This window comes from Taudactylus pleione, unplaced genomic scaffold, assembly GCF_031769625.1.
Source record: "Taudactylus pleione unplaced genomic scaffold, aTauple2 ptg000122l, whole genome shotgun sequence".
In the NCBI taxonomy this organism is placed as follows: Eukaryota; Metazoa; Chordata; class Amphibia; order Anura; family Myobatrachidae; genus Taudactylus; species Taudactylus pleione.
In genome coordinates, this window is record NW_028284524.1 from 5,891,414 (window position 1) to 5,904,934 (window position 13,521).

Below are 13,521 nucleotides of genomic sequence, written 5' to 3' on the forward strand. Positions count from 1 at the left end.
TAACAATCCTTTGATCTAATGAATAAATGGGCTGTCCTGCAGGTAACAATCCTTTGATCTAATGAATAGATGGTCTGTCCTGCATGTAACAATCCTTTGATCTAAGGAATAAATGGGCTGTCCTGCAGGTAACAATCCTTTGATCTAATGAATAAATGGTCTGTCCTGCAGGTAACAATCCTTTGATCTAATGAATAAATGGTCTGTCCTGCAGGCAACAATCCTTTGATCTAATGAATAAATGGTCTGTCCTGCAGGCAACAATCCTTTGATCTAATGAATAAATGGGCTGTCCTGCAGGTAACAATCCTTTGATCTAACGTATAAATAGGCTGTCCAGCAGGCAAACAATTCTAGTCTAATGAATAAATAGGCTGTCCTGTAGGCAACAATCCTTTGATCTAACGTATAAATGGGCTGTCCTGCAGGTAACAATCCTTTGATCTAATGAATAAATGGTCTGTCCTGCAGGTAACAATCCTTTGATCTAATGAATAAATGGGCTGTCCTGCAGGTAACAATCCTTTGATCTAATGAATAAATGGGCTGTCCTGCAGGTAACAATCCTTTGATCTAATGAATAAATGGTCTGTCCTGCAGGTAACAATCCTTTGATCTAATGAATAAATGGGCTGTCCTGCAGGCAACAATCCTTTGATCTAATGTATAAATGGGCTGTCCTGCAGGTAACAATCCTTTGATCTAATGAATAAATGGGCTGTCCTGCAGGTAACAATCCTTTGATCTAATGTATAAATGGGCTGTCCTGTAGGCAACAATCCTTTGATCTAATGTATAAATGGGCTGTCCTGCAGGTAACAATCCTTTGATCTAATGAATAAATGGGCTGTCCTGCAGGTAACAATCCTTTGATCTAATGAATAAATGGGCTGTCCTGCAGGTAACAATCCTTTGATCTAATGAATAGATGGTCTGTCCTGCATGTAACAATCCTTTGATCTAAGGAATAAATGGGCTGTCCTGCAGGTAACAATCCTTTGATCTAATGAATAAATGGTCTGTCCTGCAGGCAACAATCCTTTGATCTAATGAATAAATGGTCTGTCCTGCAGGCAACAATCCTTTGATCTAATGAATAAATGGGCTGTCCTGCAGGTAACAATCCTTTGATCTAATGAATAAATGGGCTGTCCTGCAGGTAACAATCCTTTGATCTAATGAATAAATGGGCTGTCCTGCAGGTAACAATCCTTTGATCTAATGAATAAATGGGCTGTCCTGCAGGTACCAATCCTTTCAGGGGCAGAACTATGGGAGACAATGGAGGCGCCTGCCGCCGGGCTCCAGCTCTGAAGGGGGCACCTCCTCCATTGTCCTTAACATATTCACACCACTTAGCGCTGTAACTATGTACCCAGAATGTACCGTCGCGGCCACCTAAAACATGACACCCCTTCCCGGCACCTGAGAAGCCACCATACACTAGTGGAGAGCTCCATGTCAGACCATCAGCTGCTGCCTTCGTCTATCTATAGCCTGTCTGCATGTGATTTGCTACTTTACAGTGTCAGCGGCTGTGATGGGGGGCACCAAATTATAACTTGCCTCCGGGCATCTGGGATGAACTTACGCCACTGAATGCTTTGATCTAATGTATAAATGGGCTGTCCTGCAGGCAACAATCCTTTGATCTAATGTATAAATGGGCTGTCCTGCAGGCAACAATCCTTTGATCTAATGAATAAATGGGCTGTCCTGCAGGCAACAATCCTTTGATCTAATGACTAAATGGGCTGTCCTGCAGGTAACAATCCTTTGATCTAAGGAATAAATGGGCTGTCCTGCAGGTAACAATCCTTTGATCTAAGGAATAAATGGTCTGTCCTGCAGGCAACAATCCTTTGATCTAATGTATAAATGGGCTGTCCTGCAGGCAACAATCCTTTGATCTAATGAATAAATGGGCTGTCCTGCAGGCAACAATCCTTTGATCTAATGAATAAATGGTCTGTCCTGCAGGTAACAATCCTTTGATCTAATGTATAAATGGGCTGTCCTGTAGGCAACAATCCTTTGATCTAATTAATTAATTGGCTGTCCTGCAGGCAACAATCCTTTGATCTAATGTATAAATGGGCTGTCCTGCAGGCAACAATCCTTTGATCTAATGAATAAATGGGCTGTCCTGCAGGCAACAATCCTTTGATCTAATGAATAAATGGTCTGTCCTGCAGGTAACAATCCTTTGATCTAATGTATAAATGGGCTGTCCTGTAGGCAACAATCCTTTGATCTAATTAATAAATTGGCTGTCCTGCAGGCAACAATCCTTTGATCTAATGTATAAATGGGCTGTCCTGCAGGCAACAATCCTTTGATCTAATGTATAAATGGGCTGTCCTGCAGGCAACAATCCTTTGATCTAATGTATTAATGGTCTGTCCTGCAGGCAACAATCATTTGATCTAATGTATAAATGGGCTGTCCTGCAGGCAACAATCCTTTGATCTAATGTATAAATGGGCTGTCCTGCAGGCAACAATCCTTTGATCTAATGTATAAATGGGCTGTCCTGCAGGCAACAATCCTTTGATCTAATGTATTAATGGGCTGTCCTGCAGGCAACAATCCTTTGATCTAATGTATTAATGGGCTGTCCTGCAGGCAACAATCCTTTGAACTAATTAATAAATGGTCTGTCCTGCAGGCAACAATCCTTTGATCTAATGTATAAATGGTCTGTCCTGCAGGCAACAATCCTTTGATCTAATGTATAAATGGTCTGTCCTGCAGGCAACAATCCTTTGATCTAATGAATAAATGGTCTGTCCTGCAGGTAACAATCCTTTGATCTAATGTATAAATGGGCTGTCCTGCAGGCAACTATCCTTTGATCTAATGTATAAATGGGCTGTCCTGCAGGCAACAATCCTTTGATCTAATGTATAAATGGGCTGTCCTGCAGGCAACAATCCTTTGATCTAATGTATTAATGGGCTGTCCTGCAGGCAACAATCATTTGATCTAATGTATAAATGGGCTGTCCTGCAGGCAACAATCCTTTGAACTAATGAATAAATGGTCTGTCCTACAGGCAACAATCCTTTGATCTAATGTATAAATGGGCTGTCCTGCAGGCAACAATCCTTTGATCTAATGAATAAATGGTCTGTCCTGCAGGCAACAATCCTTTGATCTAATGTATAAATGGTCTGTCCTGCAGGCAACAATCCTTTGATCTAATGAATAAATGGTCTGTCCTGCAGGTAACAATCCTTTGATCTAATGTATAAATGGGCTGTCCTGTAGGCAACAATCCTTTGAGCTAATTAATAAATTGGCTGTCCTGCAGGCAACAATCCTTTGATCTAATGTATAAATGGGCTGTCCTGCAGGCAACAATCCTTTGATCTAATGTATAAATGGGCTGTCCTGTAGGCAACAATCCTTTGATCTAATGTATAAATGGGCTGTCCTGTAGGCAACAATCCTTTGATCTAATTAATAAATTGGCTGTCCTGCAGGCAACAATCCTTTGATCTAATGAATAATGGTCTGTCCTGCAGGCAACAATCCTTTGAACTAATGAATAAATGGGCTGTCCTGCAGGCAACAATCCTTTGAACTAATTAATAAATGGTCTGTCCTGCAGGCAACAATCCTTTGATCTAATGAATAATGGTCTGTCCTGCAGGCAACAATCCTTTGAACTAATTAATAAATGGTCTGTCCTGCAGGTAACAATCCTTTGAACTAATGAATAAATGGGCTGTCCTGCAGGCAACAATCCTTTGAACTAATGAATAAATGGTCTGTCCTGCAGGCAACAATCCTTTGATCTAATGTATAAATGGGCTGTCCTGCAGGCAACAATCCTTTGATCTAATGAATAAATGGTCTGTCCTGCAGGCAACAATCCTTTGATCTAATGTATAAATGGTCTGTCCTGCAGGCAACAATCCTTTGATCTAATGAATAAATGGGCTGTCCTGTAGGCAACAATCCTTTGATCTAATTAAGAAATGGGCTGTCTTGTAGGTAATAATCATTTGATCTAATTAATAAATAGTCTGTCCTGCAGGCAACAATCCTTTGAACTAATTAATAAATGTCCTGCAGGTGACAATCATTTGATCTAATGAATAAATGGTCTGTCCTGCAGGTAATAAATCATTTGAGCTAATGAATAAATGGTCTGTCCTGCAGGCAACAATCCTTTGAACTAATTAATAAATGGTCTGTCCTGCAGGTAACAATCCTTTGAACTAATGAATAAATGGGCTGTCCTGCAGGTAACAATCCTTTGAACTAATGAATAGATGGTCTGTCCTGCAGGCAACAATCCTTTGATCTAATGAATAATGGTCTGTCCTGCAGGCAACAATCCTTTGAACTAATGAATAAATGGGCTGTCCTGCAGGCAACAATCCTTTGAACTAATTAATAAATGGTCTGTCCTGCAGGCAACAATCCTTTGATCTAATGAATAATGGTCTGTCCTGCAGGCAACAATCCTTTGAACTAATTAATAAATGGTCTGTCCTGCAGGTAACAATCCTTTGAACTAATGAATAAATGGGCTGTCCTGCAGGCAACAATCCTTTGAACTAATGAATAAATGGTCTGTCCTGCAGGTAACAATCCTTTGAACTAATGAATAAATGGGCTGTCCTGCAGGCAACAATCCTTTGAACTAATTAATAAATGGTCTGTCCTGCAGGTAACAATCCTTTGATCTAATGAATAAATGGGCTGTCCTGCAGGTAACAATCCTTTGAACTAATGAATAGATGGTCTGTCCTGCAGGCAACAATCCTTTGATCTAATGAATAATGGTCTGTCCTGCCGGCAACAATCCTTTGATCTAATGAATAAATGGTCTGTCCTGCAGGCAAAAAAACATTTGATCTCATGATAATTGAGAACGAATGAGCTGAAAGCTAGCAGACTTCCTGCTGTGTGATGATGTCACAGGAAGTATCTCAGGAATAGGTATGGACATCGGAAGGCTGTCATCTAAACATTCAATGTAATGGTAACTAACCATGTCATCAAAAGAATTAGATGAAAAAAAAACATTTTGATGCTTTGCATATGCACAAATGTTAAACAGCTGAATTCAGCTGTATTATTACATCGGATGGCCATCGCTTTCACACCATTCGATGGTGGCTGCCATCCGAAAGGCATTGAATGATGAAAACATCAGAAGAAAAACATTGATGGTGCGGTGAGCATGCTTTTCCCAGTACGTGTGATTTGCAAACAGCCATCAGTACTAATACATAGCTATAACTTTTCAGATGAGTTAATGGAAAATAGTTATTTAATATTTTTAATAGACTGTTAATTAACCAATATTCCTATCTTTGGGCATGATTCAGAGTTGTGCGCTAAAGCTGCTGCTGCTGCGTTTGCATTCGCAGTGGATGTGCGTAAATATGCAAATGTCGCAGCCCCTGGGAATTGTATTGAGATGCTCACCTGCAACTTCGCTGCCAGTCCAAGCTACTGCATACAAAGACGCAGCATCAGTCGCAAATCATTTGCTTATCGCAGTTCTGTGTAACTCTATGGTCGTGCAGAATGCCCGCGTGTATTGTGACGCCAGAGCCACTCTCACTGCATATGGGATTGCAAGCGCAGGCTGTGACACACCCCGGAAATGGTTGCCGCTCCCCTTTACCTCCCACAAAACGCTACCTGACTATCAATCACACTGTGAGCGACTATAGTAATGTATCTGATGCAAGCGCTGAATGAAACAGATGCATGTCCAGATAGCCGATAATCTCTCAACTGCGAAAACATCATATCTTTGGCCCGGAAATGTTTCTTAGTCACAAACGGATGCGGCAAAACGCTTCATGAGACCGCACTGAATAATTTGATATGTGACACTTGTCACATATGTGACTGTGTGCTACTGAGCCTGAATCTGTATACGAAGTGCTTCCATGCAACGGCTGCCGCTTCTTTCACGCCAAGTTCTGTTGTCCTTTGTTTACAGACTCAGTCACACACAGATATACAAGTGCTATATATCAAATGAATCAGTACAGTCATTAAAGCGGTTTGTTACAACCATTTGTGACTATGACTCCTTTATGGGCGAAAAAGACGCTTTGCACAAGCAGAGTGATAAGGAACCTGGCGGATAACTTGTGCCAAGCGTCTCATACCATATGGCGTATTGAGGCTAGGTGTATGAGGACGCACTGTAGTGTATATGTTACTCATTTATTCTTTTCATCTTCCTTCGGGTCTACAGTTTGATGCATTAATGTAACTTTTTTTTTACTTTGATGCTTTGGGCAAGATGTAAATAGATTACATTTAAGTGAAAATTGCTAAAAGGAACCAATGAGGTATTTGATACTTTAGTATCATTATCGTTTGAAACGATTACAGTTGAATCTTGATTGACTTATCTGTGCATTACACCATTAAGCTGCGTATACTACAGACCATTGGCTCCCGGTCAAATCTAAAGAAGATTGAGGTCATATTTTTTTGGAAGGGTACCTAAACCTTAAATACAATTTAATATTAAACCATATCCCAAAGTTACCAATGAATAAAATATAAATAAATTATATATATACATCTTTATATAGAGATATAGCGAACTTGTTTTGTGACATCATACATTTGTTTTGCATAAATGCACCCGTATTCTCATAGAAGTGGGTAGAGTTGCTGGAGAATATGGTGGGGATGAAGAACCTGGGTGTGTCAATGACTGAGTGTGACCTTGGCCTAATTATAGTGCTTTACAGTCTCATCTGAGGAACCTATTAATGGAACTTGGTGACTCTAAGTGGTTGTTCTGTGTCAGCACAGGACCATGTCATACATAGACAAATGACAGGTCATATTTGTTGAGAACAACCAAATTGGTCAATCAGATCTCCATGTATGGGTTATTTAAGTACTCCAATTTCATTTAGACACTCGTCTTTAGTTGTCATGCACAAAGCTATCTGGATGGGAGACTAAAGGGCCCCATACATCTACCTGCCGTTTCGCCGATCCCCTGATGTGACCAGTACCGACGTTTCGTCGATTGGACGCGATCCATCGGGAAATCTGTAAAATTCTTTATGTTGAAAATACCCAATTTGCTGATCATGATTATATATTCAGCGGGATCGGCAAAACATGGTTGTAATGAATGGGCCAGTCATTAAGCCTGAACATTTTTTTTCTCAGTAAATAAAATTCCCACAAATTGATAGAATGAAACTGGAAACAAAAAATTGGACACATCAGCAAAGAGATGAAATAAATTACTTTACCAATGAAGAATTGGATTGTATTTACAAGGGTTATGGGGTTTGGCACAGATAAAAATATTTTAAACAAGAGAAAATGTTTCCCCCCCCCCAAGGGAACGTAGCAGATCACCTTCTCACACACAGACCCAAAGCCTCTCATCCACAGACACAGCTACACAGCCAGTGTGGCCTATCACACCTTGCTTCTCTATGGTAAAGGAATTTAAAGAATACCCTGGTGCTTACACAGTGCAACGACCACATTGTGGGCTGAACCAATAGCCACGAGAAAGTAGCCTATGAAGTTAGTATTATCCAGTGACCTATATGCATGTAGCGCTGGTTCCTAATGAATTGATAGGCTGTTTCATGCATATTGGTTCAGTGCACACAATGGCTGCCTTAGGTGTTCTTTAGAGTGTACCTGTCGCCTCCACACATTGAAGACAGTCTGTTATTTTGTGGCTTGATTCACACAGTCTATCAATTCTAAATGAACTATCGCCATATTTGAGGCATGAAGCTGAAAGCGCCACATAACTCAGTCATGTCATTTATCTCCAATAAATAGGTTACAAGATTGCTGCTTCCCTTTTGCATAGGCAACAAGTTCAAATGCACATAGCTGTTGCCACTCCATTTTTCTTCTACTATCCAGAAAACATACTTAAAAACAAAACATCAGTTTGTGGTTGTGCCATGTAAGCTAAACGCTATGGGGGAGATGGTACTGGCTACATTTCCCTGCATAACTGGATATTTCCAACAATTGCACATTAAAATATCCAGAACAAAAGTGAAAGGTCAGTCACTATGTATATAGGGCCTGATTCAGAGCCGCTCGTTCGTTCCGAGCGATGTTCGCACAACTGCGCATGCGTACGGCTCGTAATACGCATGCGCGAACCAGTCAGTGCGGTTGAATTTCATGTGCTCGCAAAATAGCGAATGCCTGATAATTTGAGTGACAGAATGTACCGTTTGTGGGTGGTAACAGGGGAAGGTGCTTGAAAACGTTGAGGAGATCCGAACGCAGGCGTGCCAAAAAGTCAAAACGGGCGTTTTAAGGGTGTGCATAATTAACAAAGCAGCGTCATCGCCCACGTCACTTGGTTGTTTCTTAGCCTGAACTGCTCGCATGATTGTGGTAGGAAAATCCAACCACAATCACTGCAAGCAGTTCAGACGCCTTTCGATGTACTCGATTAATCAAATAAATAGCGGAGATGACGTAGGATGCGAGCGGCCAGGGGGCGTTTTTATCAAAATAGCAGCCGCAGGTTTTGTTCGCTCGTTCAGACTTAGAGGCATCAACAGACCGCAAAGAGCGAGCACTTCATTTAAATAGCCAGCCCCTTTTTCAGAACGACCGTCCGCAAATAGCATACGGCTCTGAATCAGGCCCATAGAGAATAAGGGGCCTGATTCAGACCCACTCGCGAGCGGCTGTCCGCTCGCAAGTGGGTCGATGTTATGGACTGAGCATGCGCACGACGGAGGGAGCTCCGTCGTGCGCATGCGCCAGACGCGACGAGCGAAGGAAAGTCCTTCGCTCGTTGTGTCCGATCAAAGGGGGCGTGCTGTCAATGTTGATTGACAGCACGCCCCCTTTGGTGGGCGTGCCGGGGGCGTGCCTCCCTGACGGGGGCGTTCCCACGGGAACGCCTCCCGTCAGAAGCCGGCCCACTGACATCACTAGTGATGTCAGTGGGAGTGATTTTGGCTCTGATAGAGCCAAAATCACTCCGGAGCTTGCGGTTGAAAACCTCAACCGCAGGCTCCGGCTCGCAAATTCGATGGTCGCGATGGTCTCGACCATCGCGACAATCACAATGCACGCTCGTATAGCCTGTGGGTGGTGACCCACAGCTATACGAGCGTCCAGGAGGACGCTCCATGAAAATGGAGGCCGGCCCTCATTCAGAGCGTGCGCTCTGCTCAGAGCGTACGGCTCTGAATGAGGGCCAAGGTGCGGTAACAGCAGCCTAAAGTGTACAGACAATATAGAATGCAGGTGTGCAAATAGATTTTTCTATAGCCCTGTATGACTCCATGCTCTTTGTAGCTCTTTTCTAGTTTATCATCCTCTACTGATAACTTGCAGATTATTATTTATTGGTAGCATGGTAGCATAGTGGTTAGCATTACTATTTCCAAGAACTGAGGTCATGATTTAAATTCTCTGTCATGGTTTATCTGTGCAGAGTTTGTATGTCACCCTGTTTTTGCGTGGGTTTCCTCCGGGTGCTCCTGTTCCCCACACACTCCAAGAACATACAGGTAGGTTAACTGGCTACTGACAAAATTAACACTAGTGTGCATGTGTGTCCTCTTGTATGTTAGGAAATGGCTTAAATTCTGTGTTCAGCGCTGCGTAAATTAGTGGTGCTATATAAACAAACAATAAAAATAATAAGTTTAATAAGCGGCCTGGAGCTTTGTAGAGAACAACTATCTTTTTAAAGATGCATAAAAAATATTAAAGAAAAAAAAAAGTAAAGTGACCCGTTTGAACTGCTGGTTCCTCACAGGGATCCTGTTGGTTCTCATGAGTAAATGAGGCCGCTTTGCGTGTAACTCAGGACCATCAGACCGTATTAATAACACATTATTTGGAGCATTAACGATACTCTGCATTGAACCCCCCGTTGGGTCTAACTGGGCACATCTGCATCTGGTAACGGGCAGTATGTGGCCAATGTCAACAGAAGGAGACTGCAGATGGGTGATCTGAGGCAGTTAATATCTAGCTTTGTGCTCGCTTTGCGTAGGGCAGTTATTAAACATACAAACATATATGGAGAAAGCTCCTGTCTATCAAAGATAAGGGAGTGACCAGGCAAAGTTGGAGGTCCCCCTCCTGTGCATAGAGAGCTCTTTAAAACCTGATACACGCTGACCAGTCTGCAAGAGGCAGTTAGGAGAATCTGATTCTGCATGCACATTGCAGGATTGTGCACCGAAAAGCTTCTACATTTAAATAATAAATACTTAACATTAGAATGCAGAACATATATTGTGTCCCGTTCCAAGAGTTGTTCTAGTATACCGATGGTGCCATCTTTATTATTACAGTCAGAGGCGCCACATATGTGTAGATGCACCTTACATGCATACACGTAGTAACATGGTGAGCAGTGATAAGCATTGGTGCCAACTAGTGCCGGGACCATGAGTTTGATTCCCGTCCAAGGCCATATCTGTGTGGAATTTGCATGTTCTACCCGTGTTTCCACTGGGTACTCTGGTGTCCTCTCATACTTGGTTGGTTTTTCTTTTTAAATTAATACCCCTTTAAAATATCGGGCAGACTTGCTGGAAACTCGCCGTGCAGCTGGATTATTAGGCGCATCTCTGGTTTTCCAAAGACTTGTAAAACCAGTGTAGAAATGAGAGCATTTAGGGCTTATGTAGCGTTGGACACATTCTGTGGCAAGAACGCAGACATAGAAGGCCTGATCCAGAGGTGGACGTAGCTGCGTCTATTGGCGATCGCCCGTCTGCCCTTCCTCTGTGTACATCATTGTGTCCGAATATGCAAGGACTGAGACGTCCACTTTCACGCTGTAATACCGATGGTCGCACCATCGAAACTTGCACCAGCCCTATGGCAGGTGCAGTTTCTCCATCCAAGATGGCCTCCTATGTGAGCAGCAGAGCATCTGTGTATGTAACCACTTCTACTGATGCTCCCACAACATGCCCATAAGGGCACCTCCCTGTCACTACCTAGGAAAGCCCACTACATTTTCACTACACTGCTCCCTGCATGTGGCTGAAATGAGAAATCTGAACGTATATGCGCGACATAGATGCATGCGCAGCAGCAAAAAATCGCTTAGTATGTCCAACATTAGCATTGTGTATACCTCTGAATCAGGCCTAGAATGCGCCACCCAAAAATGCACATTTTGTGCAGCATGCAGACCTGGACGTATCACATGGTGCAGCCAGTCCTACAAGGGTACCATAAGTGCCTGGTTTACTTCATGATATGTGGCTTGACAGTATTAATAGTGCAGCTATTAATACTGTCCATGGCGCAGCGAATCGTGCTATGCGTAGCACGAAATGCTCTCCCGCGATCGGAGACGCGCACTGCGCACGCCTCCATACATATTAATGGTGCACTATGCAATTGCACCATAGCGTATGGAGGCATGGGGAATCGCGTGACACGATGCACGTGCACGTTTGTGGCGCGATCAGCCACAATGAACCTGGACGCATCTGTAAGTGCTAATGTTACACTACACAATCCATATACATTATACTCTGTCTATGCCTGGACAGTGTTATTAATAAATAATAAAGGTGCATTTTCCATGTAAAACACAATAAAATACAGATGCAAATACAAAATAAAAGCACTAAATTAGTTCAATGAAATTACAAACATCAGTTGTCTTCCCTTTTGAAGATGAAATCAGCTTTCCTGCCATGGACCGATTGCAAATATCAATTTAATATTACACCCACATTAGCCACACTAATATTAGTATCAGTAGAAGGGATGAAGAAGCCGCTTCTGATTGTATATTGCACCATGGTGAGAACATCCCCAATGGCCTAGCTCCTGATAGTGGCTCATGCATCTTTTCTGTGATCAGCGTGTGACATATTGGTGTGAACACGCCCTTACTTACTCCTTTCCACCCCTCTAAATGTAAGGCGCCATAGCATGAAATGCATCCTAATCTCCATAGGCAAAGAGGCGCACATACATTTCTGCTCATGCGAAGTACAAAAACAGCATCATTTGTACCAAATATGGATTTACTTCCATCTCTGCATGAGATCCTTAATGAACAGGGTGGGTACTGGGACAAAGGTACGGACACATGGCAGGTGAGCACATTAAACAGCCATTACCATCTCACACCAGCAAGGATCATCGGCATAATCCTGTATGATGTAGGATTATAAGGAAGTGCACTCTTAGAGAAAGTGGAGATAATCCATCACACATACATATAAATACATTTCTGCACTGGCCCCTATGGTCACTGCAACTATAGGCGAATGGAAAGAAAAATATGGGACTATTAAAGGACAGCTGTGCCTGCATCTTTCTCTTGTACATCATGGTCTGTCATTATCTGTCACACCGCAACACACATCAGCAACTCACTCTATGTCTGTCGCACACCCCACCCCCACCCTACAACAATAATTTAAAAAAACATCCATTTAAAATCTTCAGAAAAGTCTAGTTCTACCAACCAAATCAGTCTTGTGGCTTTTTTTCCTGAAATTTATGATTTGAAACCTCTCCCATTGGATCCTAGAATTCTTTTAACGTTAGTCTGCTTATAATTTAAATAAACTTTTTTTTGTTCAATAACATATACAACATGTCCATGTCCCTATATTTGCACATGAAAAAAAGACTTGCCCTATTGTTCCTAAACATGGCCAGCAGATGGCAATGTCACCAGCCTCAGGAGTCGAAGGTTGCAGACAAGGGTTAGTGAAGTGTAGGCACAAAGGCTTACTGCCCAACGTGTTCCTTTGTCCAGTGGATCCGAGTTTTTAAGGGGAGCGGTGATGGTAAGAGGTCCATGTAGTGAGAGATCAGAGCTAGAAGTGTGAGCGCAGGGAAGTTGGTAGGAATGGCCGTGCTTGCAGTATTTGTAGAGAGGTAGGTGGGAGTCACAATGTATGTAATGTTACAAGGCTCTGCAGTGTGTTTGGTCACTGCTGACAGCACAGTTGTAAGATGTCGCCATGTAGTATGAGTTGGAACTCCTCAGCATGTTCAGTGTCACAGTGTTGGAGTTGATACAGCGCAATCTCTGTGTCAAGACATCCCCTTTTCTAGTCTTCCTCCCTGCTCCTCTCAATGTGTGCTATACTGGTACAGCTGATGCTGCTCCGGCAGTTAGTGGCACCCTGGAGCCACAATCATAGTCCAAATCCACCACCGTATGCGCTCCTGTCATCCGGCCCCGAGAGGAACCTGTCTGCTGATCTCGGAAACTCTGAATATAGCTCTAGGGAAATAAGGAAAAAATCATGTTAGCAGCCAACCATGGAGCACTGCCGTTTTAGCCATTATTGGCAGTAAATTGCAGACATATCCTGATCAACACCCTGATTGGAAGCTATCAGTTCTAGATCTGGCAAAAAGACAAAGATCATGGGGTAAATGTAATAGCCTGCACAATGTGGGCATCAGCAAGTTCCATGAGAGACTGCCCAATGTTTTAAAGTAGCAGTCATTGAAAAAGCAAAAACTATGAGATCCGAACTGCTTTCTATATTATACTTCGAAAGACGCGGA

At 42.6% G+C, this 13,521-nt stretch overlaps 1 protein-coding gene across 3 annotated transcripts in view; it reads right to left on the reverse strand.

Annotated features, from left to right (window-relative positions):
• Positions 1-8,977: 8,977 nt before the first annotated feature.
• The window catches only part of TMEM198 (transmembrane protein 198), a 36,251-nt gene continuing 31,707 nt past the window's right edge, over positions 8,978-13,521 (reverse strand). For all 3 annotated transcript variants that reach the window (XM_088472287.1, XM_088472288.1, XM_088472286.1), the window contains one exon: positions 8,978-13,231. In XM_088472287.1, coding sequence (XP_088328413.1) covers positions 13,088-13,231 — 144 coding nt within the window. In that variant the 3' untranslated portion in view covers positions 8,978-13,087. The remainder of the gene's footprint in view (positions 13,232-13,521) is intronic.